The 24,947-nt window shown below is 51.7% G+C and overlaps 1 protein-coding gene across 1 annotated transcript in view; it reads right to left on the bottom strand.

The window, feature by feature from the left end:
* Positions 1–24,947, bottom strand: part of ATRX (ATRX chromatin remodeler) — a 104,482-nt gene that overhangs the window by 28,832 nt on the left and 50,703 nt on the right. The window contains exons 10-18 of the mRNA XM_040334400.1: positions 15,990–16,129; positions 15,585–15,779; positions 14,595–14,688; positions 13,857–13,953; positions 11,870–12,058; positions 11,068–11,209; positions 9,836–9,945; positions 6,501–6,647; positions 5,917–6,094 (exon numbers count right to left, since the gene is read on the bottom strand). Coding sequence (XP_040190334.1) covers positions 5,917–6,094; positions 6,501–6,647; positions 9,836–9,945; positions 11,068–11,209; positions 11,870–12,058; positions 13,857–13,953; positions 14,595–14,688; positions 15,585–15,779; positions 15,990–16,129 — 1,292 coding nt within the window. The remainder of the gene's footprint in view (positions 1–5,916; positions 6,095–6,500; positions 6,648–9,835; positions 9,946–11,067; positions 11,210–11,869; positions 12,059–13,856; positions 13,954–14,594; positions 14,689–15,584; positions 15,780–15,989; positions 16,130–24,947) is intronic.

Here is a 24,947-nt window from a genome sequence, read left to right as displayed (position 1 = left end):
GTGAGAGGACAACAAACTCCTTAACAAGATAAAGGGCAGAAAATGAGAACCAGATTCTGGTGCAGAGGATTCATGTCATGGCAAAAGGAGGAGGTCCCCAGAGTCACAAGAAGTGAAGGGGTCTTCCATGTCTGATAATGGACCTAGCATAGAAAATGGCAGACTAAGACGACCTCCTACTTTCCTCCCGCCCATGACCTCCTCCCGCCCAGGACCTCCACACCCCACACAGGACCTCCCCCTCCAACCCAAGACCTCCTCTTGCTCCTACTCTCCTCCCACCCAATGACGACCTACTCTCCTCCCGCCCAGGACCCCCCATGCCTCTCCTCCCGCCCAGGACCTCCTCACCCAGGACCTCCGCCTCCTCTCCTCCTGCCCAGGACCTCCTCACCCCACCCAGGACCTCCCCCCTCCTCTCCTCCCACCCAAGACCTCCTCCTGCTCCTACTCGCCTCCCACCCAAGGACGACCTCCTACTCTTCTCACGCCCAGGACCTCCTCAGCCCACCCAGGACCTCCCCCTCCTCTCCTCCCACCCAGGACCCCCTCCTCTCTCCTCCTACTCACCTCCTGCCTAGGACATCCTCACCCCACCCAGGACCTCCTCCTCCTCCCCCCCCCACCCAGGACCTCCCCCTCCTCCCACCCAGGACCCCCTCCTCTCTCCTCCTACTCACCTCCTGCCTAGGACATCCTCACCCCACCCAGGACCTCCTCCTCTCCCCCCACCCAGGACCTCCTCCTCTCCCCCCACCCAGGACCTCCTCCCCCCTACCCAGGACCTCCTCCTCCTCCTCCTCCTCCTCCCCCACCCACCCAGGACCTCCTCCTCTCCCCCCACCCAGGACCGCCCCCTCCTGTCCCCCCACCAAGGACCTCCTCCTTCTCCTCTCCCCCCCACCCACAAATTTGTATACCTGTTCATAAACACATGCCAACCATGTAAACATGGGTATAAAATGTGCAAAACTGCCAGTATAAGCGATTACTAGGTGTGAATTCGCCTGGGAGTCGGGGACAGTGTTGTCACCCTATAACAGGAAGTGACAAGGACCACCATGGCGGGATAACCAGGGGTTATTTTACCGCACCCACGTTAAATCTTATGTCAAATTTTAGTAATTGGTTTAGATTTTGTGTAAAACCTGGAGAACATGACAGTCAGTGAGGGGATTCCCCCGATAACCGTTGCCATGTCCGGGGTCCAGGTTTGATGACCACAATCCGGCATTCTCAGAGAGGACAGCTATGTAGAACGTATGTAAAATGTTTCCCAGCAATGAATGTTTTCAAGATGCGGAGGTGAGCCAGAGCGACACTCCATTTTCCTGGCAGCCGGGTCCTTGCCAGCGGTGACTCACCAGCATAACATCGGCACAGCTGCAGCTCAGCCCTGTCTAGTGCCGCCAACTACTGGAGGATAACAGTGCGTGATGTCTGTTCTATGTGACTGCACTCAGCAATGGCAGAGGAGGGGGGGGGGGTTCTTCTATGGGTCACCCACCTTCCAGGAAACCTTCAATTCAATCCCCCCAATGACCAGCGGGGGGCAGAACTTGCAATAGTCTCTCTGCAGAGGTCTGTTGAGTCTCTCCTATCATAAGCTTTACTGATTAGAGAGCCATGAGTCTTATTCAGAGACTGCGGCTCCGTCTCTACAGGATGCTGGCCAGACACAGGCTTTTATAGTCAGGCTGTAGCTACTTTCTACAGAACATTATAAAAGAACTTTGGGGGTTTTCCTCCATTATACTGACCTAGGTGGATGCCGCATCGATCCCCCGACACCTCTACACCTGGGCACAAACCGTGGCACCTTCCGATTGAGACGGGACGCTAGAAGGTCCATGTCTGGAGTGCCCCACTTCAGGCACAGACTCCAAAACACATCCGGGTGAAGTGACCATTCTCCTTGGTCCAGCTTTTGGCGACTCAGGTAGTTGAACTGCCAATTCTGGAAACCCCCAGAATGTACACGACCGACAGAACCGGAACGGACCTTTCAACCCACCAAAGGATGTGCGCGACCTCCGTCGCCGCAACTGAACTCCGTGTGCCCCCCTGATGGTTGTCGGACTGGATCCTGACCGGTCGGCCCTGCAGATCCAGGGACCACCTGGCAAGGCACAGCTTGATCGCTCAGAGCTCCAGAATATTGATCGGCAGGTGGGACTCCTGGGCTGACTGGGTGCCCCAAACGCCCCCCCCAATCGGAGAGGCTGGCATCCGTCGTGACCCCTGTTCAGCGGCACGGTAGAAATGACTTCCCGGTCCGAAGCACCGGAGATCTCAGCCACCACACCAGGGAAGACTTGACTAGATGGGTCAACTGAATCTGGGAATCCAGAGATGACGGGAGCTTGTCCCAACGAGACAGAACTTCCTTCTGTAGTTCCAGGTGTGGAATTGGGCATATGGGACCGTCTCAAAAGAGGCCACCATCAGACCCAGAACTCTCATGCAGAATCGAAGAGACGACCACTTCTGGGCTGACAACTGCTGCACAGCAGATCGCAGGGACTTCAGTTTCTCCGTCGGGAGGAAAACCCGCGCCTCCGTGGAGTCCAGGACTAGCCCCAAGTATTCCCGTCTCTGACACTGACTTCTGGATATTCAGAAGCCAGCCGAACTCTTGGAGAGTCTGACACGTGATAGACACGTCCTCCTCTAACTCTGAACCCCACGATAGCGATCCCTCGCTGCCTTAGCAGGGCCAGTATCGGGGCGAGCACCTTGGTAAAAACCCGTGGTGCCGATGCCAGGCCGAACGGGAGGGCCACAAATTGAAAAGTGGTCCTCCCCGACCGCAAAGCGCAGAATCTCTGGTGCTTTGTGCAAATGGGAACATGCAGGTATGCGTCCATGATATCCAAGGACGCCATGAAGTCCCCCTGGTGGAGTGCCGCTATCACCGAGCGAATCGACTCCATCCAGAATTTTTGTTGACAAAACAATTGAGGGCCTTGAGGTCCAGGATTGGACGGACCCCTTCCTTCTTGGGGACCACAAACCGATTGGAGTAAAACCCTTGAAACCGTTCCTGTGAGGGAACCGGCACAATCACTCCCCTGACCAGAAGATCCTGGACAGCCCCCGCCAGCGTTCCGGAGGAAGCTGGAGGTCGGAAGGAAAGAATCCGTTTGGTGGACAAGAGAGAAACTATCTTGTACCCCGAGGAAACTACGTCGCAAACCCAACGGTCGGAAAGAAGAGACCTCCACCGAGCCGCGAATTTGTGAAGTCGGCCCCCCACCCAAGACACGGGCGGTGGCAAACCTTCATGCGAAAGCAGGTATGTCCGCAGGCTTATTAGGCTTTCGGTACCAGGCGCGCCTCTGCCCCGCAGCGGGGCCTCTTCGCCTTGCAGATTTTTACCCGCCGTGCTGGGCGCACGAAAAAAAAAACGCTTGGGGGTAGAAAAGGAGGGCGAGGCTCCTTGCCCTTCCCAGACTGTGGAAGCAGTGTGCTCTTACCACCCGTGGCATCCTTAAAGCGGTGGTTCACCCTCCATAGCAACATTTTAGCATAAAATTAGTTGATAGAAGAATCTCAGGATCCAAAAATGCAGAAACAAAATAATAAAAAGCGCAAGAAAAAAACTCCAGAGCACAAGACTCCAGAGTGTCTGTCCTCTCCTGACGTTAGGCAGAAAAAAACTGAGGCTGCTAGAGCAGGGTGTGGGTTATATCCCCGGGGGGCCACGCCCCCTGGGAGGAGCTGCACTGAGGAAAATGTTGTTAACACTTAAAGTGCTTTTTTTTTCTGCCTAAACTCTCCTGAAGGAAGCGGATATAACCCTAAGGTCAAAGGCTGCTGTGTCCATCCATGAACGGAAGAGAAATGGAAGCTTTCCATAACATTTACAATAAAATATCACTTGTGACAACCATACACTGCGCAATTCCTGCTGCTTTGTATAGATCGTTGGTAAGATGATTGATGGTTGTCACAACTGATATTTTAGATGTTACGGAATGTTTCTATTTTTGTAATAAAAACCTTTTACATTTTAACCCTTTCATGTCTAAGCCTATTTATGACATTTGGTGTTTACAAGTTAAAATCTGTATTTTTGGCTAGAAAATTACTTCGATCCCCCAAACATTATATATATTTTTTTAGCAGAGAATCTAGAGAATACAATGGAGATTGTTGCAATATTTTATGTCAGACGGTATTTGTGCGGCGGTGTTTTAAAACGCAACTTTTTGTGAAAAATTTACTTGCATGAATTTTAAAAAAATGAAGCAAAGTTAGCCCAATTTTTTTGTGTAATGTGAAAGATAATGTTACGCCGAGTAAATAGATACCAAACATGTCACGCTTTATAATCGCACGCACTCGTGGAACAGCGATTCTGAATACTGTGTATTTTTTTAAATCCGGCACCATTGGCAGCCGAGAAACCCGAAAGTGACGTGACGACGTCGCTTCCGTGTTTACATTGCAGAGACTGAATCGTTTCATTCTGCGCCTGGACACCGGAGGTGCCGGAGCGACGAACGCGTCTCCTGATGGGACAGGAGGCCTGGTCAGAGCGGCCGAGAGGCGGTGGGGATGTCCCCTCCCACTCCTCCGGCATAACAACCGAGCAGCTTTTAGCCGCATCGGTTGTTATGTCTGGATAGCCAATCGCCAGCTCTAAACAACGGTACCGGGATGATGCCCCATATATGCGTACGCTCGGTGTGATCGTCTGTTTATCAGTTGCACGTATGAGGCCATTATAGTCCACCACAAGCCTCCCTTTTCTCTACAATCATTGAATGGGACGAAGGCATCACTTTAATAATACTGATATACCTCCTCAGCACTTTACTATATCACTGGGAACAGTCTGAAGGACAGGACACTGGGGGGGGGGGGGACCCCTGACCTAGAATCGATCGGAGAGAAGGACAGGACACTGGGGGGAGACCCCTGACCTAGAAGAGATCGGAGAGGACAGGACACTGGGGGGAGACCCCTGACCTAGAATCGATCGGAGAGAAGGACAGGACACTGGGGGGAGACCCCTGACCTAGAATCGATCGGAGAGAAGGACAGGACACTGGGGGGAGACCCCTGACCTAGAATCGATCGGAGAGGACAGGACACTGGGGGGAGACCCCTGACCTAGAATCGATCGGAGAGAAGGACAGGACACTGGGGGGAGACCCCTGACCTAGAATCGATCGGAGAGGACAGGACACTGGGGGGAGACCCCTGACCTAGAATCGATCGGAGAGAAGGACAGGACACTGGGGGGAGACCCCTGACCTAGAATCGATCGGAGAGAAGGACAGGACACTGGGGGGAGACCCCTGACCTAGAATCGATCGGAGAGAAGGACAGGACACTGGGGGGAGACCCCTGACCTAGAATCGATCGGAGAGGACAGGACACTGGGGGGAGACCCCTGACCTAGAATCGATCGGAGAGAAGGACAGGACACTGGGGGAGACCCCTGACCTAGAATCGATCGGAGAGAAGGACAGGACACTGGGGGGAGACCCCTGACCTAGAATCGATCGGAGAGAAGGACAGGACACTGGGGGGAGACCCCTGACCTAGAATCGATCGGAGAGGACAGGACACTGGGGGGAGACCCCTGACCTAGAATCGATCGGAGAGAAGGACAGGACACTGGGGGAGACCCCTGACCTAGAATCGATCGGAGAGGGTTGGGAAGAGTTCCGTTTTTCCTGCTCTCGGTCATCATTGTGTTCTGTCTCTCTGTGGTGGGGAGTCTAAGGGACTGGAAATGGTAGAAATTTCTCCCATGGGGACACAGAACACACTTCACATTTTTTAGTATAATGGGGAAAGTTTAGAAGACCCGAGAGACTTGTGACCCCTCCCCCACCCTCCCTTTCTTGGGGTGGTGTCACTATGACAAGTGAGGGGAAAGGATAATAATTTGGGGTACATTACCGGGGTCCACCAGAGTCTTCTGGTACATTTCCTTCAGCTTTTTACTCTTCACATTCCGCCCTTGGGTCAGATTTCTGTACATTTCATAACCGATAATCAGAACGCCTCCGTCCTCATGCCAGCGCTGCATCATATACGCCCGTTCCTGGGGGCGCTTCACCGTCGCCAGTTCTATAACCTGATTGGAGGAGAGAAACTCATTTACATCCAATCTGTGTCCTCACATTCCACGTTGTACAGACCAAAACACAGATTATTAGGAACCCTTCCAGATACTATATGGCCAAATGTATGAGACCCCCCCCCCCCCCCCCAATCTTGTGGTAACAGTTTGGGGAAACCACTTTCCTATTCCAGCACTACTACTAGACATGACTGTGCCCCCCCCAGTGTACAAAGCCAGCGCCATAAAGACATGACTGTGCCCCCCCCCTCCAGTGTACAAAGTCAGCTCCATAAAGACATGACTGTGGCCCCCCCCAGTGTACAAATGAATGGGCATAGTTCTGGAATGGATTGTACAATGAGATCCTCCAAGTGAGATGGGGGGGGGGGGATTAGGAGTATGAAGGTGGATCACAAACCTCCAGCTTCTCGTCGTCATTGAGGCCTTCTTGCCATTTGTCGAATTCATTCACCCAATTGAGAACGGTATTCAATGGACAGACCACCAGAGCCGTGCTGAAATCCATCTTGTCATTCAGAATGAGAGCGTGAAGAAAAGAGACCACCTGGGAGGAGAGACAGAGACACAATGAGAGCGTGAAGAAAAGACACCACCTGGGAGGAGAGAGACAGAGATACAATGAGAGCGTGAAGAAAAGACACCACCTGGGAGGAGAGAGACAGAGATACAATGAGAGCGTGAAGAAAAGACACCACCTGGGAGGAGAGACAGAGATACAATGAGAGCGTGAAGAAAAGACACCACCTGGGAGGAGAGACAGAGATACAATGAGAGCGTGAAGAAAAGACACCACCTGGGAGGAGAGACAGAGATACAATGAGAGCGTGAAGAAAAGACACCACCTGGGAGGAGAGAGACAGAGATACAATGAGAGCGTGAAGAAAAGACACCACCTGGGAGGAGAGACAGAGACACAATGAGAGCGTGAAGAAAAGACACCACCTGGGAGGAAAGAGACAGACACAATGAGAGCGTGAAGAAAAGACACCACCTGGGAGGAAAGAGACAGAGATACAATGAGAGCGTGAAGAAAAGAGACCACCTGGGAGGAGAGACAGACACAATGAGAGCGTGAAGAAAAGAGACCACCTGGGAGGAGAGACAGAGACACAATGAGAGCGTGAAGAAAAGACACCACCTGGGAGGAGAGAGACAGAGATACAATGAGAGCGTGAAGAAAAGACACCACCTGGGAGGAGAGAGACAGAGATACAATGAGAGCGTGAAGAAGACACCACCTGGGAGGAGAGAGACAGAGATACAATGGATTACACAACATTCAGCCACCAACTTCCTGACACTTTTTTTCAGGCGCCAGGCGTTCGGCGTCTATGAGATGTGAACCATCTCCATAGACAGCAATGGGAGAAGCGTCGGGCGTTTGGTCGCATAGATGTGAATGGAGCCTTACTGTTGTGATTGATAAGAAATCCGCTGCTCTGCTGCTCACAATTCATCTTCTAACCAATCCATCAATTTGGAGGGAGCCCTGCATAAATCCCGATTTGCCAATGCCTCTAAATGGGAGGGTGGTTACATGCTGACGTCTCCTATATAAATCAGAAGTAGAGGTAGGCGTGTACCCGCTTCAGAAGACGTGATTGGACGAAACGATCGTCAAGCGGATACACGCATACCCCCACGCACTTCCGGGAGACGAGCTGGAACGCACCTGGAGCGCACGCCGCTCTACAGCTCTGTCACGAGTACCGGACGCCAAGTGCCTAGTGGGAATACTGCTGGTTCAGCAGTGTTTGTTTTTACACTTAAAGGCTGGTATATTTCACCAGCCTGGACCTTTTTTAATTTTTCATTATTATTATTTTTGAGTCTCTGTCGTTTTTGTATTTTTGTATATCTGTATTTTTAAACTTTTTTTGCTGGCACCGCCAATAAACCCTAGCTTAGTGCTACTTCAAACATATTACGCTATGGGAGTCCCTGTCCTTTTTATCTCCGGAGGTATATAAAGACAGCAGTTTATTTTTGCCCCGCTGTGGAATTTAAAGGGAACGTCGGGAAAATCCAGTGCCTGGAGATCTGAGCTGTGGAACACCTGGTGGAGATCCTACCTACGCTTTTTACCCCTGTAGGGGTGTTCAACTCTGGTGAGTGGGGACACATAAGGGGGAGCACCGGAGCCACAGCGACTGCACCTGAAGTATTAGGTTTGTTCACCAAGCAAGTCACTAAGATGACACTCATCGAATGAACGGATTATTTGTTGCCACAAGTTGGAAGGACTTTTCTGATCCATTTGTTTATAGATGTTTTTCACATTAATTAAGTATACCACATTTGCCCAGTGGCAACCAATGCTGCTAGTTGTGGATAATATATGTATTTTTTCACCTCACACATTGGCGTGTGAATATATTTAATTATTTTCACGTCTTGCTATTAGTTAGCTGGCCACACCTTTTAGTGCACTTGCACTAATATTTTGGTTATCACAGACAAATTATAGGCATTTATATTATTGCCATCTAGTGGACACTTAGTATTACTATACCACATATTTATAAAATATATATTTTTGGTTATCCACTTCTAATTTCACTTTATGATCCTCGCTATTCAGCGTTAGGACTATTCACAGGCTTATTAGCCAGATCACACCCTGGTCATACAGGGAACACACAGACAGCGCCACTACCCCCATTTTTTGTATTTGTATTATTTATGTTTTCCTTGGAAAACATGTTCTAGGGGGGGGCAGCAGTTTGTTGTTCACATTTACCTTCCTTATACTTACTTAACATACGCGCAGGTTTTGCTTTTCTTTTTTCACAATTCATCTCAACCAATCAGAAGTTCTAGCTACATTTAGATTTAAAGTCCTGTAGAGTATCCCGTACACAGGGGCCACCCACCGACACCCGAGGATGCCCGCCGACCCAGGGGAAGACACCCGGGGATGCCCGCCGACCCAGGGGAAGACACCCGGGGATGCCCGCTGACCGCTGGGGTGTCAGCTCACCATGATGCTCTAGAAGGGACAGAACTCTGGCAGAGATGTACGGCTCGTGTTTTTATTGCGTCCGTTTACAAAACGACCATGAAACTAGGATGCGTTTTCACACTTGCTGCGCCCTTTGTACCTTTCTTTCATGAAACTAGGATGCGTCTCATTGGCTCGCAGTTTTCCTTTAATGATCCAAATTTTATAAAAATAAACCTTCTGCTCGCCAACAAAGCCTCCGAATTCCTTTCCCATTACCGAGCGGCGCACAAGAATTATCTCATCATATCCATTGGCTGGAAATGTGATAAACGGCGAGCGAAGGCGGGATCTAATTGTTATGACTATCCTCGTCTGTAAATACACCCGGGGGGGGGGGGGGGGGGAGCAATTACTATGAAGGCTCCCAGACTACAGAAAACACACAGATTAGATAGTCGCCGTCCAAGTGCAACGCCAACCTGACATGTGACCCCCCCCATAGATCGGTCTACGGGGGGCTGTGAGTGGATCGGAGGGGGGGGGACACAAGAAAACCTGGAGCGGACAATTCACCTTTGGCGCAGGAAATGAGACAAATGAGGCGGAACATTTAAAGGAGAAGTACAGGGAAAACTCTTCTGGTCATACTTCTCCTGGGGGGGTCTGACCTCTATGGGGGGGGGGGGTCTGACCTCTATGGGGGGGGGGGTCTGACCTCTATGGGGGGGGGGGGGTCTGACCTCTATGGGGGGGGGGTCTGACCTCTATGGGGGGGGGGGCAACCTCACCTGCAATGTCTTCCCAAGACCCATACAATGAGCCAAGATACACCCCGAGCCTCGTTCCTTCTTCGACTTCTTCAAGGACTCACAGCAGCAATCCCACATGAACTGAACACCTGGGGGGGGGGGGGGGGAACCAATCACATGTTACAGAGAGTCACCAGTACAACCCCTCCCCCACCAATCCCAGTACAACCCTCCCCCCACCAACCCCAGTACAACCCTCCTCCACCAATCCCAGTACAACCCTCCCCCACCAATCCTATAGAGGCACCAGTACAACCCTCCCCCCACCAATCCCAGTACAACCCTCCCCCACCAATCCCAGTACAACCCTCCCCCCACCAATCCCAGTACAACCCCTCCCCCACCAATCCCAGTACAACCCTCCCCCCATCAATCCTAGAGAGCCACCAGTACAACCCTCCCCCCACCAATCCCAGTACAACCCTCCCCCCACCAATCCTAGAGAGCCACCAGTACAACCCTCCCCCCACCAATCCCAGTACAACCCTCCTCCACCAATCCCAGTACAACCCTCCCCCACCAATCCTATAGAGGCACCAGTACAACCCTCCCCCCACCAATCCCAGTACAACCCTCCCCCACCAATCCCAGTACAACCCTCCCCCCACCAATCCCAGTACAACCCCTCCCCCACCAATCCCAGTACAACCCTCCCCCCATCAATCCTAGAGAGCCACCAGTACAACCCTCCCCCCCACCAATCCCAGTACAACCCTCCCCCCACCAATCCTAGAGAGCCACCAGTACAACCCTCCCCCCACCAATCCCAGTACAACCCTCCCCCACCAATCCCAGTACAACCCTCCCCCCACCAATCCCAGTACAACCCCTCCCCCACCAATCCCAGTACAACCCTCCCCCCATCAATCCTAGAGAGCCACCAGTACAACCCTCCCCCCACCAATCCCAGTACAACCCTCCCCCCACCAATCCTAGAGAGCCACCAGTACAACCCTCCCCCACCAATCCCAGTACAACCCTCCTCCACCAATCCCAGTACAACCCTCCCCCACCAATCCCAGTACAACCCTCCCCCACCAATCCCAGAGAGCCACCAGTACAACCCTCCCCCACAAAACGGTTCATCATTACGTACTATTCGGAGTGATTATTGATCGGTATCCCAGGAAGAAGACAACATATAATTTCTCTGAGGTGCCCGGCCATGGAAGAGGCCCCCCCTCACCATTATTGGGGAATAAGATTCTTACCGTCTACCTGGTGAGGCTTCAGCTTGGTCACCATGCTCTTGTGCACCTGAACGAGGGGTTCCTTGGTCTCTTCATCCTCGTCCAGGACCAGCTTGGTGGTGATTGGACACTTTACAGGTGAAGCGTCTTCCAGAATGATGACCTGGAGGACCCAAAAGAACATCAACTTCCAGAAACTCAATACATTCCTCTATAAATCCCGCCCCCACCGGCCCTCGGGGGCCACATGCTGTCCTGGAAGTCACTAGTCCCATAGAAATGAGATCTCTGGGACTCCCTCTTCAACTCCACACACAGACCCTGCGGTCCCATAGGCTGTCAATGAACCCCAATGGGGATACAGCGTGCTCGTGCCACACCAATTTCATTGCAGGATCTCTCCCAGCTGAGTTTATAACATTCATTACGCCCAAACCAATCACGATCCGTGCACTCCCAAGCGCGGACCGTGCACTCCCAAACGCGGCCCGTGCACGCCCAAACGCCGTGCACTCCCAAACCCGGCCCGTGCACGCCCAGCGCCGTGCACTCCCAAACCCGGCCCGTGCACGCCCAGCGCCGTGCACTCCCAAGCCCGGCCCCGTGCACTCCCAAGCCCGGCCCCGTGCACTCCCAAGCCCGGCCCCGTGCACTCCCAAGCCCGGCCCCGTGCACTCCCAAGCCCGGCCCCGTGCACTCCCAAGCCCGGCCCCGTGCACTCCCAAGCCCGGCCCCGTGCACTCCCAAGCCCGGCCCCGTGCACTCCCAACCGCTGCACACTCCCAAGCCCAGCGCTGTGCACATGGCGGGATCTCCCCCTCACCTCCCGCAGCTTCTCCCGCTGTCGCTCTCGCTCTGCGATTCTCTTCCTCCTCTCTTCTTCCATCTTTAAGGCATTCTGAGTCTCAGATCTCAGCTTGTCATCTTTTAGGATTCTCCGGATCTTCTTGCGACCTTTTCCTGGAGATTTGGAGTCCGAGTCGTCATCTTGGTCTCCGTCCTCCGAATTCCCCTAAAAACAGAAGAGTGATCCATCAGAACGTCCTCTGAAGGGCGATCCATGATATCCCAAAGCATAATGTCACACTGAAATACACCCCGCAATGGGGGAGGACAACCATTCTTTACTGACACGCGGCCAATCACTAGGGGGACCATTCTTCTCTACCGACACGTGGTCTATCACTAGAAGGACCATTCTTTACTGACACGCGGTCTATCACTAGGACCATTCTTCTCTACTGACACGCGGCCTATCACTAGAAGGACCATTCTTTACTGACACACGGTCTATCACTATGAGGACCATTCTCTACTGACACGTGGTCTATCACTAGGAGGAACATTCCTTACTGACACGCGGTCCATCACTAGGGGGACCATTCTCCACTGACACACGGTCTATCACTAGAAGGACCATTCTTTACTGACACGCGGTCTATCACTATGAGGACCATTCTCTACTGACACGTGGTCTATCACTAGGAGGAACATTCCTTACCGACACGCGGTCCATCACTAGGAGGAACATTCCTTACTGACACGCGGTCCATCACTAGGGGGACCATTCTCCACTGACACGCGGTCTATCACTAGGAGAACAACCATTTACTGACCCACGATCTATCACAGGAGAACCACCATTTACTGACACACGATCTATCACCAGGAGGACCATTCTTCTCTACTGACACGCGGTCTATCACTGGGAAGCGCACTGGGGGAAATCAGGGTAATGAGTAAGCACGTTTGTGTGAAACGCGTCTACTGAACACCCCGGATGATTGTTTGGGTGTCAGGTTTTTAAATTATTTCTTAAATGCTGGAGGATTAACCTCATACATGCATCTCCCAGGCACAAATCGATGGTTTAGGGTGGGGGGTGTCCCACAAATCAATGGTTTAGGGTGGGGGGTGTCCCACAAATCAATGGTTTAGGGTGGGGGGTGTCCCACAAATCAATGGTTTAGGGTGGGGTGTCCCACAAGTGGGGTGTCCCACAAATCAATGGTTTAGGGGGGGGTGTCCCACAAATGGGGTGTCCCACAAGTGGGGTGTCCCACAAATCAATGGTTTAGGGTGGGGTGTCCCACGGGTGGGGTGTCCCACAAGTGGGGTGTCCCACAAATCAATGGTTTAGGGTGGGGTGTCCCACAAATGGGGTGTCCCACAAATCAATGGTTTAGGGTGGGGGGTGTCCCACAAATCAATGGTTTAGGGTGGGGTGTCCCACAAGTGGGGTGTCCCACAAATCAATGGTTTAGGGGGGGGTGTCCCACAAATGGGGTGTCCCACAAGTGGGGTGTCCCACAAATCAATGGTTTAGGGTGGGGTGTCCCACAAGTGGGGTGTCCCACAAATCAATGGTTTAGGGGGGGGTGTCCCACAAATGGGGTGTCCCACAAGTGGGGTGTCCCACAAATCAATGGTTTAGGGTGGGGTGTCCCACGGGTGGGGTGTCCCACAAGTGGGGTGTCCCACAAATCAATGGTTTAGGGTGGGGTGTCCCACAAGTGGGGTGTCTCACAAGTGGGGCAGAAGAAAACTTTGATTCAGAACATCTGAAGAATGACAAGAGTGACACCTACAGCATACAGGGAGACATTACAACCACTCTCTGCCATAGATTATTCACCCCGGGGTCCTATGCAGAGATTACATTACAACGCGTTGCCTGGCTGTGTCCCCATCTCTGATAGATTCACTCCCTTCTCCCCTTCAATGCTCATCTCTCGTGCCCCAGAGGTCAGAGGTGACAGGGCGTGACCTCTCTAGAGACGTACAAGTGACACCGATGATCTGACCAATACCTTGGAGTCACTGGAGGAGTCCTGCACCTTTATCCGCCGCCTCTTCTTCTTCTGCTTGTAGCTCCTCCCTTTTTCCTCGGCCTCCTTCCTCGCTGCCCTGTAATAGAACAGAAGCCAATGGCGTTGTCAGGTGTCTGTCCCTCCTAGTCACACCGCTTCCCTGTGCCGCTCTCACACCGCATTATAGAACGAGGTCCCATAGACAGGACCTCCTCACAGGGCCACCCTCTGGAATCTCTAGAAGGACCTTCAATAAGCAGAGGTAAGGCAACACAAAGCCTCCTCCTCAGAGCATGTGGGGGTTAATATAAGGGGGTGGGGGGAGTCGTCATATGGATTGTAATTCGGGGGGGGGGTCATGTGGGGGTTAATATAAGGGGGTGGGGGGAGTCATATGGATTGTAATACGGGGGGGGGGGCATGTGGGCAGAGATGGGAACGCCCCTTCATGATTTTTGAGGAGGAGCTTCAGCTGTAGATGAGCAATTGGCGCACATCAATAGAAAGCGCTATACTGAAATTGATACCAAAAGTAACGCATGATTGAGGAGGGGCCTCGTTTCACTCTTCAGGTGACGGGTAAAGGAAATAAGTGAACCTATAGGCTACTATTGCTCGTCACACTCTTGGCCGACGCCCCTTTATAAAGGATTATATAGTGGTGAGGCACAGGGAGGGTTATCATTGGGGGGTTTTCTAGTAACGTGCGCAGAGCAGAGTTCTCCTTTATGTACTGACCTGGTTCTGGGTCGCTGATCATCAGAGTCGCTTTCACTGTCTCCCTCGCTGACATCTGAGCCGTCGCTGCCAGATCCAGACTCATCGCTGGTCACTACAAGACATGAATGCCGGATCAATACCACAATATCGCCATGCACTCTACACCCCCCCCCCCATCTCTCTTTTTTCTTAGCGTGTTTGGGGTTCTGGGCAGAAAAGGGGCGACAACACAAAGCGCAGCTTAATATAACCAGAAGTCAGAGGGGAATCTACAACCGTCATCCCCGAGCAGAGGTCATGTGACGGGGGGTCAGGACAACGCAGACCACCGCGGTGACGGGGGGTCAGGACAACGCAGACCACCGCAGTGACGGGGGGTCAGGACAACGCAGACCACCGCGGTGACGGGGGGTCAGGACAACGCAGACCACCGCGGTGACGGGGGGTCAGGACAACGCAGACCACCGCGGTGACGGGGGGAGTCAGGACAACGCAGACCACCGCGGTGACGGGGGGTCAGGACAACGCAGACCACCGCGGTGACGGGGGGTCAGGACAACGCAGACCACCGCGGTGACGGGGGGAGTCAGGACAACGCAGACCACCGCGGTGACGGAGGGTCAGGACAACGCAGACCACCGCGGTGGCGGTGACGGGGGGTCAGGACAACACAGACCACCGCGGTGACGGGGGGGGGGTCAGGACAACGCAGACCACCGCGGTGACGGGGGGGGGGGTCAGGACAACGCAGACCACCGCGGTGACGGAGGGTCAGGACAACGCAGACCACCGCGGTGACGGAGGGTCAGGACAACGCAGACCACCGCGGTGACGGAGGGTCAGGACAACGCAGACCACCGCGGTGACGGAGGGTCAGGACAACGCAGACCACCGCGGTGACGGAGGGTCAGGACAACGCAGACCACCGCAGTGACGGGGGGTCAGGACAACGCAGACCACCGCGGTGACGGAGGGTCAGGACAACGCAGACCGGGTCACTAATCCTACCTTTTCTTCGGTTACGCCGTTTTCCATCCTTGGAATTGGCAGATTTGTCTTTCTTCTTTTTCTTGCCGTCTTTTTCATCATCGGACTCGCCTTCACTCACAGACAGCTTGTGACGCAACAGGCGGTGTCTGTATCGCGGCTTCTTTGCAGATTCTGAGTCGCTCTCGGAGTCTGAACTCTCCTCATTTGTCTGATCTGTTATATTCAGAGAGACAAAAATAAAAAGTCAGTTAACAGTTACCCATCACACCCAGCAAGGTTATGGGGGGGGGGGGGGTACCCTCTAATCCAACGTCTGACATTCTTACACCCGTTACAAGACATTTGTAGAAAACGATACAATGTCCAAAAGAAGAGATTTCTTTTAATATCACTTTACCCAATCATCAGTAAGCAGAATCTCACCGTCATCCTGATCATCTTTGCCGCCTTTGCGAGATTTGACCTTCTTCTCTTTCTTGCCCTCCTCCGGCTCATCAGAAGATACTTCTTCATCAGACGACAACCCGGCTTTTATTTCCTGCAGAAGCATCTTCTTGGCGATCCTACAAGACAAGCAGGAAAAAACACATTGATTGGAGGCCTCGGGTCTGGTGAGCTCCTGGTGGGAATGGGACTGGCTGATATCTTAAAGGGGGGGTCCCCAGAAACGCTTTACTCACCGAGAGCCGGCTTCTCAATGGTTCACAGAGGTGAATAATCTGCTACAGAGATCGGTTTGGTTCTATGAATATCTCTGGCAGTACCTGCAAGCTATGCCGATCATAGGGGAGGGCTGAGGCACTGAAGGTCTATGGCAGTGCCTGCAAGCTATGCTGATCATAGGGGAGGGCCGAGGCTCTGAAGGTCTATGGCAGTACCTGCAAGCTATGCCGATCATAGGGGAGGGCCGAGGCTCTGAAGGTCTATGGCAGTGCCTGCAAGCTATGCCGATCATAGGGGAGGGCCGAGGCTCTGAAGGTCTATGGCAGTGCCTGCAAGCTATGCCGATCATAGGGGAGGGCTGAGGCTCTGAAGGTCTATGGCAGTACCTGCAAGCTATGCCGATCATAGGGGAGGGCCGAGGCTCTGAAGGTCTATGGCAGTACCTGCAAGCTATGCCGATCATAGGGGAGGGCAAAGGCTCTAAGGTCTATGGCAGTACCTGCAAGCTATGCCGATCATAGGGGAGGGCAAAGGCTCTAAGGTCTATGGCAGTACCTGCAAGCTATGCTGATCATAGGGGAGGGCCGAGGCTCTGAAGGTCTATGGCAGTACCTGCAAGCTATGCCGATCATACATGAGGGCTGAGGCTCTGAAGGTCTATGGCAGTACCTGCAAGCTATGCTGATCATAGGGGAGGGCCGAGGCTCTGAAGGTCTATGGCAGTACCTGCAAGCTATGCCGATCATACATGAGGGCTGAGGCTCTGAAGGTCTATGGCAGTACCTGCAAGCTATGCCGATCATAGGGGAGGGCTGAGGCACTGAAGGTCTATGGCAGTGCCTGCAAGCTATGCTGATCATAGGGGAGGGCCGAGGCTCTGAAGGTCTATGGCAGTACCTGCAAGCTATGCCGATCATAGGGGAGGGCAGAGGCTCTGAATGTCTATGGCAGTGCCTGCAAGCTATGCCGATCATAGATGAGGGCCGAGGCTCTGAAGGTCTATGGCAGTGCCTGCAAGCTATGCTGATCATAGAAAAGGGCTGAGGCTCTGAAGGTCTATGACAGTGCCTGCAAGCTATGCCGATCATAGGGGAGGGCTGAGGCTCTGAATGTCTATGGCAGTACCTGCAAGCTATGCTGATCATAGAAAAGGGCTGAGGCTCTGAAGGTCTATGGCAGTGCCTGCAAGCTATGCTGATCATAGGGGAGGGCCGAGGCTCTGAAGGTCTATGGCAGTGCCTGCAAGCTATGCCGATCATACATGAGGGCCGAGGCTCTGAAGGTCTATGGCAGTACCGGCAAGCTATGCCGATCATACATGAGGGCCGAGGCTCTGAAGGTCTATGGCAGTACCTGCAAGCTATGCTGATCATAGAAAAGGGCTGATGCTCTCAGCAGTACACAGTTTCTTTCAAACCACTAACCCACCCCAGGTAAACTGCACCCCCATCCATTTCTTACTGCTACCTCCATGTCCCAGTTGTAGCCCATCCAGGTATTTCTTCCCCAGAGGTGAACGCCTCATCGGGCCACAACTTATATGAAAGAGTAAGCCAGGATCCGGGGGTGGGTACAAGGAGTGCAGTTTAGTATGGGAGAGGTTGCCTAAAAGGAAAACCAGTAGAACACAAAACATACACCAGCTAAAGAATTGTCACAGACTAAAAATAAGGGAAAGTACAAAGTTTTGAGGAACTTCGACTCCTTCAGGCATGACAGAAAAACTAGAGAGACAAAAGAACAAAATATCTGCAGTATCTGTACAGAGGCATTGTATATGAAATCATAATGGTTCCACCTCGTGTTCACAAGAACATCCGATGAGGTGCATTAAAATCTTTGCAGGACGTGACGGCACCTTTGCTTGGGGGGGTTCTGGATTCTTCTTCGGTCCATGCCGAAGATGTGATGGAACATAGACTAGTCAAGCAATGTATGAGGAAGACCTATCCACTTGTCTTCATGCAGTCATACAATCAGGCAGAAACAGTTCAGGTTATTCAGTTATTGCTCACGTCAAACACCTGAATGAGGGAGAAATGTGATCGGAGATTGTGGGTGACACCAGAAGAATGTACAACACCTGGAACCTTGAGGAGGATGGGCGACACCAAAAGACCAGCAAGGCTGCAGGGATGTAAACGAGCTGGACTCGAGGTGGATAGGCGACACCAGCAAAAGACCATCGTAGCTGGAAGAATGTACGACACATGGAACCTTGAGGTGGATGAGCTAAACCAGCAGGCCACCAAGGTTGGAAGAATGTACAACACATGGAACCTCGAGGTGGATGGGCACCATCAGCAGACCACCAAGGTTGGAAGAATGTACAACACATGGAACATTGAGGTGGATGAGCTAAACCAGCAGGCCACCGAGGTAGGAAGAATGTACAACAAATAGAACCTTGAGGTGGATGGGCACCATCAGCAGACCACCAAGGTTGGAAGAATGTACAACACATGGAACCTTGAGGTGGATGAGCTAAACCAGCAGGCCACCGAGGTTGGAAGAATGTACAACACATGGAACCTTGAGGTGGATGAGCTACACCAGCAGGCCACCGAGGTTGGAAGAATGTACGACACATGGAACCTCGAGGTGGATGAGCTACACCAGCAGGCCACCGAGGTTGGAAGAATGTACAACACATGGAACCTTGAGGTGGGTGAGCTACACCAGCAGGCCACCGAGGTAGGAAGAATGTACAACACATGGAACCTTGAGGTGGATGGGCACCATCAGCAGACCACCAAGGTTGGAAGAATGTACAACACATGGAACCTCGAGGTGGATGGGCACCACCAGCAGGCCACCGAGGTTGGAAGAATGCACGACACATGGAACCTCGAGGTGGATGGGCTACACCAGCAGACCACCAAGGTTGGAAGAATGTACAACACATGGAACCTCGAGGTGGATGGGCACCACCAGCAGGCCACCAAGGTTGGAAGAATGTACAACACATGGAACCTTGAGGTGAATGGGCACCACCAGCAGACCATGTTGGGTTCCTGCCAGGCCAAGAACAGAAATTTGAGGCAGCAGTGGGCACAGGATCACCAAGGTTAGAAGGTGATCACCTGGTTTGATGGATCTCCATTTCAGCTGAGGTCCACAGACAGTAAAGACAGTCCTTGGACCCGAATCCTATAAAACATCACAATGTGATTGATTGATGATTGTCATCATAGACCAGAATTGGATGTGAAATCCACACCATGAATGAGGCTGTTTGGAGAATACAGGGAGGCTGTAGCCAGTATTAGAGTTCAGGGAGTGTAATGTGGGTCTGGATGGAGGTCCTACGACCAGAAGGTAGGAACGTTGAGGCAAATCTTGTCAACATGAAGTGTGTGTAGAAATAGGCTTGGCTTTTTCAATGTGTTTAGGAGAATAGGTTCCTGAATTAAACATCTGGAAGGGCAATATCGGAAAGAAGAGTTTACCATTTTCTAGAATGGTGTGGTTGGCAAGTTGGATGTAGGACCTCACTATGGCTCAGCGTTTTCCATGTACAATCTTCCTCTTCATCTGGGAGGCTGAAGGAGAATCCAATGTTCATTTGAGGATTGTTTATTTTGCGCTACTTTCTTTCTTACTATATGTCTGGAATACTCTTTAGGATTTTCTGGTATACACAAGTCTATATAACGTACTTAACTCTTACCTTCCCAAGGTTCCTCAAGGTCTGCCATGAGGGTGAAGGCGAAGCACCTCATACTCAGACGTCTCTTTGCTGGGGCTGATTACTCGGCATTACAGCAGTTTATTCATTCACTTCTATTGTACCGTCTTTGTCCTGCCGCCCTCTCTAAGGTGACCCCATCTAACAGGCTATGCAAGACAGCCAAGACCCAAATACACTTCTACTAATACAACCGGCTTCTAAACTTATTTAAAATAATTTTAGAAGGAAAAAGCCAAACATACCGCCCCAGTACCATAGAAGGAACTTGGAAAGTTCTAGACTGAACAAAGTTGTCCATGTATGAAATAAAATGTCCACCCATGTAGAGAGCAACTAAACAACTTGGGGTGAGATCTGCATGGGACGGTGTGAGGGACTGCTGGTTCCTGGTGATCTGGGGTGAGATCTGTATGGGACAGTGTGAGGGACTGCTGGTTCCTGGTGATCTGGGGTGAGATCTGTATGGGACGGTGTGAGGGACTGCTGGTTTGTGGTGATCTGGGGTGAGATCTGCATGGGACAGTGTGAGGGACTGCTGGTTCCTGGTGATCTGGGGTGAGATCTGTATGGGACGGTGTGAGGGACTGCTGGTTTGTGGTGATCTGGGGTGAGATCTGTATGGGACGGTGTGAGGGACTGCTGGTTCCTGGTGATCTGGGGTGAGATCTGTATTGGACAGTGTGAGGAACTGCTGGTTCCTGGTGATCTGGGGTGAGATCTGTATTGAACGGTCTGAGGGACTGCTGGTTCCTGGGATTTCAGGGATTGAAGATGACAAACTATGCAGTGGAAAAACGTCCTTACAGGATGTCTCCAACTTACAAGCCGACCTTTAAAGCACCGTTTCATTGGGCAACCAAGTGACAGATAAAGTTTAATATTGAGAAATGTAAAGTTCTGCACTTGGGGGCTAAGCATATGCATCATACATTCTAGGGAGGAGTACAACTGAGGGTGTGAATGGCGGCAAAGGATCTGGGGGGGAATCAATGGGCGGACAAGGATCTGGGGGGGGGAATCAATGGGCGGACAAGGATCTGGGGGGGGAATCAATGGGCGGACAAGGATCTGGGGGGGGAATCAATGGGCGGACAAGGATCTGGGGGGGGAAATCAATGGGCGGACAAGGATCTGGGGGGGGAATCAATGGGCGGACAAGGATCTGGGGGGGGAATCAATGGGCGGACAAGGATCTGGGGGGGAATCAATGGACGGACAAGGATCTGGGGGGGAATCAATGGACGGACAAGGATCTGGGGGGGAATCAATGGACGGACAAGGATCTGGGGGGGAATCAATGGACGGACAAGGATCTGGGGGGGAATCAATGGGCGGACAAGGATCTGGGGGGGAATCAATGGGCGGACAAGGATCTGGGGGGGAATCAATGGGCGGACAAGGATCTGGGGGGGAATCAATGGGCGGACAAGGATCTGGGGGGGAATCAATGGGCGGACAAGGATCTGGGGGGGAATCAATGGGCGGACAAGGATCTGGGGGGGAATCAATGGGCGGACAAGGATCTGGGGGGGAATCAATGGGTGGACAAGGATCTGGGGGGAATCAATGGGTGGACAAGGATCTGGGGGGGGAATCAATGGGTGGAGAAGGATCTAGGGGAAAAGGAAGTTCAGACCAGCAGTACAGAGGAGTGCCCCTGGAAGACGTACACTGGATATATATTTAGGTTGAGGATACCAGCAGGAAGTGTGTCCTTCCATCCCATAATAAAGGATTCCATATGTCTCCCATACAAGTCTAGACTTCCACCTCTGGGAGACAATGAAATCCCGCATGCTGAGCCCCAAGCTGTATTTTATTCTGCACTTCTGGTTGGTTCTGGGCAAGGCTCATCTTTCTGAATCTCTAATAAAGGGGGACTGTGGTCTGAATTGGACATGAATGGAAGAATTGGGGACTCCTTTATAAGGTCACTTCTCGGTGAGCCGCTAACCTGGAAGATATGAAGCATTTTCTCCGACACCCGGAAAAGGGGCTTGAGCTTACACCTTCATAACTATAAGCAATGGCCGATCCCATACTCCATTGTAAAAACAGTCATTTCAAGGCCAGAAAACGTTCAAAAAGTCTCCTCCCGCTTCCCTACATTGTGCAGGGTCATGGCGTAGGGACACAAAGCTTGAAAGACTAAGAAAGGATCCCGTTCTAAAGACACATGTAACGTAGCCCTCATACAAGTACCTAAATATGAGCCGGTATCATCAGCCCCTGCAGATTATGTGCTAGGAGGGGGGAGCCAATAGGAGGAGAGAAAAAGGCGACAGAGGCTTCCAATACCACCTCCACGCCGATGACAAGCAAATCTATTTCTCTGCCCCTCAACTCCCCTCTCCATTCTCCTCACGTGTCACCAATTTACTATCAGATATATCACTTTGGATGTCACACCACTTCCTCAAACTCAACCTATCCAAACGGAACTTATCATTTCCCCTCCCCCACGTGCCTCTTCCCCTGATCTCTCTGTCTAAAGTGATGGCACAACTATCAGCCCATCCCCCACATGCCAAGGTCCTAGGAGTAGTCCTGGACTCTGAACTCTCCTTTAAGCCTCACGTTCAATCACTGTCCATATCTTGCCGCCTCAACATCTTCAAAATACGCCCATTTCTAACCAATGACAACAAAGCTCGTAATTCTCTCCCGGCTCATCTCTCGCCTCGATTACTGCAACTCCCTCCTCATTGGCTTACCTCTACATAGGCTCCTCCCCCCTTCAGTCCATCATGAATGCTGCGGCCAGACTCATCCACCTTACCAACCGCTCTGTCTCTGCTGCTCCCCTCTCAATCCCTCCGCTGGCTTCCACTCACCCAACAAATTAAATTCAAACTACGAACAATTACCTACAAAGCCGTCCACAACTCTGCCCCCCCCCCCCCCCCATCACTGACCTCGTCTCTAAATACCAACCTAATCCTTCTCAATACCTCCTCTCTAGCTCTCTCATCACCTGCTCCCATGCTCGTCTCCAGGACTTTTCCAGAGCCTCTTCAAGCCTATGGAACTACTTACCCCAATCTGTCCATCTATCTCCTTCTCCATTAGCTTTTAGAGGATCCCTGAAAACCCTCCTCTTCAGAGAAGCCTATCCTACCCACACCTAACAACTGTATTTTCATTTGAGTCCATCTGATTATCTCCCACAACTACTACCCTTTGTTCCACTTGACCCTCCCTTCTAGATTGTAAGCTCCAACGAGCAGGGCCCTCTGATCCCTCCTGTATGGAATTGTATTGTGACTGTACTGTCCCTGATGTAAAGTGTTGCGCAAACTGTTGGCACTATATATATATCTCCTGTATAAAGAATATTAAGTCTGCTGCTCCTCCTTTGTCTGGAGCTCAATGTTACCCATACAAGTGTCCCATTTCATTAGAACCGGGGGTCTGTCTATCGTGGATCTGCGATGGGGGGGGGGGTCTGTCTATAGAGGATCTGCGATCCGGGGGGGGGGGGGGGTGAGGTCTGTCTAGAGGATCTGCGAGGGGGGGGGGTCTGTCTAGAGAGGATCTGCGATCTGGGCGGGGGGGGGGCACTGTCTATAGGTTACCCGAGTCATAATAAACTGGCTCACAAACCTTCATTCAGGTAAATACAATGTATGATCTGGGGGGGGGGGGGGTCTACTGGTGTCACTGACCGATAATGAGCAGAGGTCGGTCTCAGAGTCTCAGTGTGACCAAGTTTCTTGACAAGCAGGTTGGAGGTTAGACTGACTGCACAGTGACAAGCTCTTCCAGATGGGTATTCACAGAAATCATTGTTGGTAATTAATATCCTTATAAATGATGGGGAGGGGGGGGGTCTGGGATTTCAGGATTTGCAGATGACACCAAACTATGCAGTGGAATGATGTCCTTACAGGATGTCTCCAACTTACAAGCCGACCTCAAAGCACTGTTTCATTGGGTAACCAAGTGACAGATGAGGTTTAATATTGAGAAATGTAAAGTTCTGCACTTGGGGGCTAAGAATATGCATCATACATACTAGGGGGGTACAACTGGGGGTGTGAATGGTGGCAAAGGATCTGGGGGAGGGGGGGGAATCCATGGGCGGAAAAGAATCTGGGGGAATCAATGGTCAAAAAAGGAACTGGGGGAAATCAATGGTCGAAAAAGGAACTGGGGGAAATCAATGGTCGAAAAAGGAACTGGGGGAAATCAATGGTCGAAAAAGGAACTGGGGGAAATCAATGGTCGAAAAAGGAACTGGGGGAAATCAATGGTCCAAAAAGGAACTGGGGGAAATCAATGGTCCAAAAAGGAACTGGGGGAAATCAATGGTCGAAAAAGGAACTGGGGGAAATCAATGGTCGAAAAAGGAACTGGGGGAAATCAATGGTCGAAAAAGGAACTGGGGGAAATCAATGGTCGAAAAAGGAACTGGGGGAAATCAATGGTCGAAAAAGGAACTGGGGGAAATCAATGGTCCAAAAAGGAACTGGGGGAAATCAATGGTCGAAAAAGGAACTGGGGGAAATCAATGGTCCAAAAAGGAACTGGGGGAAATCAATGGTCCAAAAAGGAACTGGGGGAAATCAATGGTCCAAAAAGGAACTGGGGGAAATCAATGGTCCAAAAAGGAACTGGGGGAAATCAATGGTCCAAAAAGGAACTGGGGGAAATCAATTGTCCAAAAAGGAACTGGGGGAAATCAATGGTCCAAAAAGGAACTGGGGGAAATCAATGGTCCAAAAAGGAACTGGGGGAAATCAATGGTCCAAAAAGGAACTGGGGGAAATCAATGGTCCAAAAAGGAACTGGGGGAATCAATGGTCCAAAAAGGAACTGGGGGAATCAATGGTCCAAAAAGGAACTGGGGGAATCAATGGTCCAAAAAGGAACTGGGGGAATCAATGGTCCAAAAAGGAACTGGGGGAATCAATGGTCCAAAAAGGAACTGGGGGAATCAATGGTCCAAAAAGGAACTGGGGGAATCAATGGTCCAAAAAGGAACTGGGGGAATCAATGGTCCAAAAAGGAACTGGGGGAATCAATGG

The sequence above is a fragment of the Rana temporaria genome (assembly GCF_905171775.1).
Source record: "Rana temporaria chromosome 9 unlocalized genomic scaffold, aRanTem1.1 chr9a, whole genome shotgun sequence".
NCBI lineage: Eukaryota > Metazoa > Chordata > Amphibia > Anura > Ranidae > Rana > Rana temporaria.
This window is presented reverse-complemented; position numbering and strand designations above follow the sequence as displayed.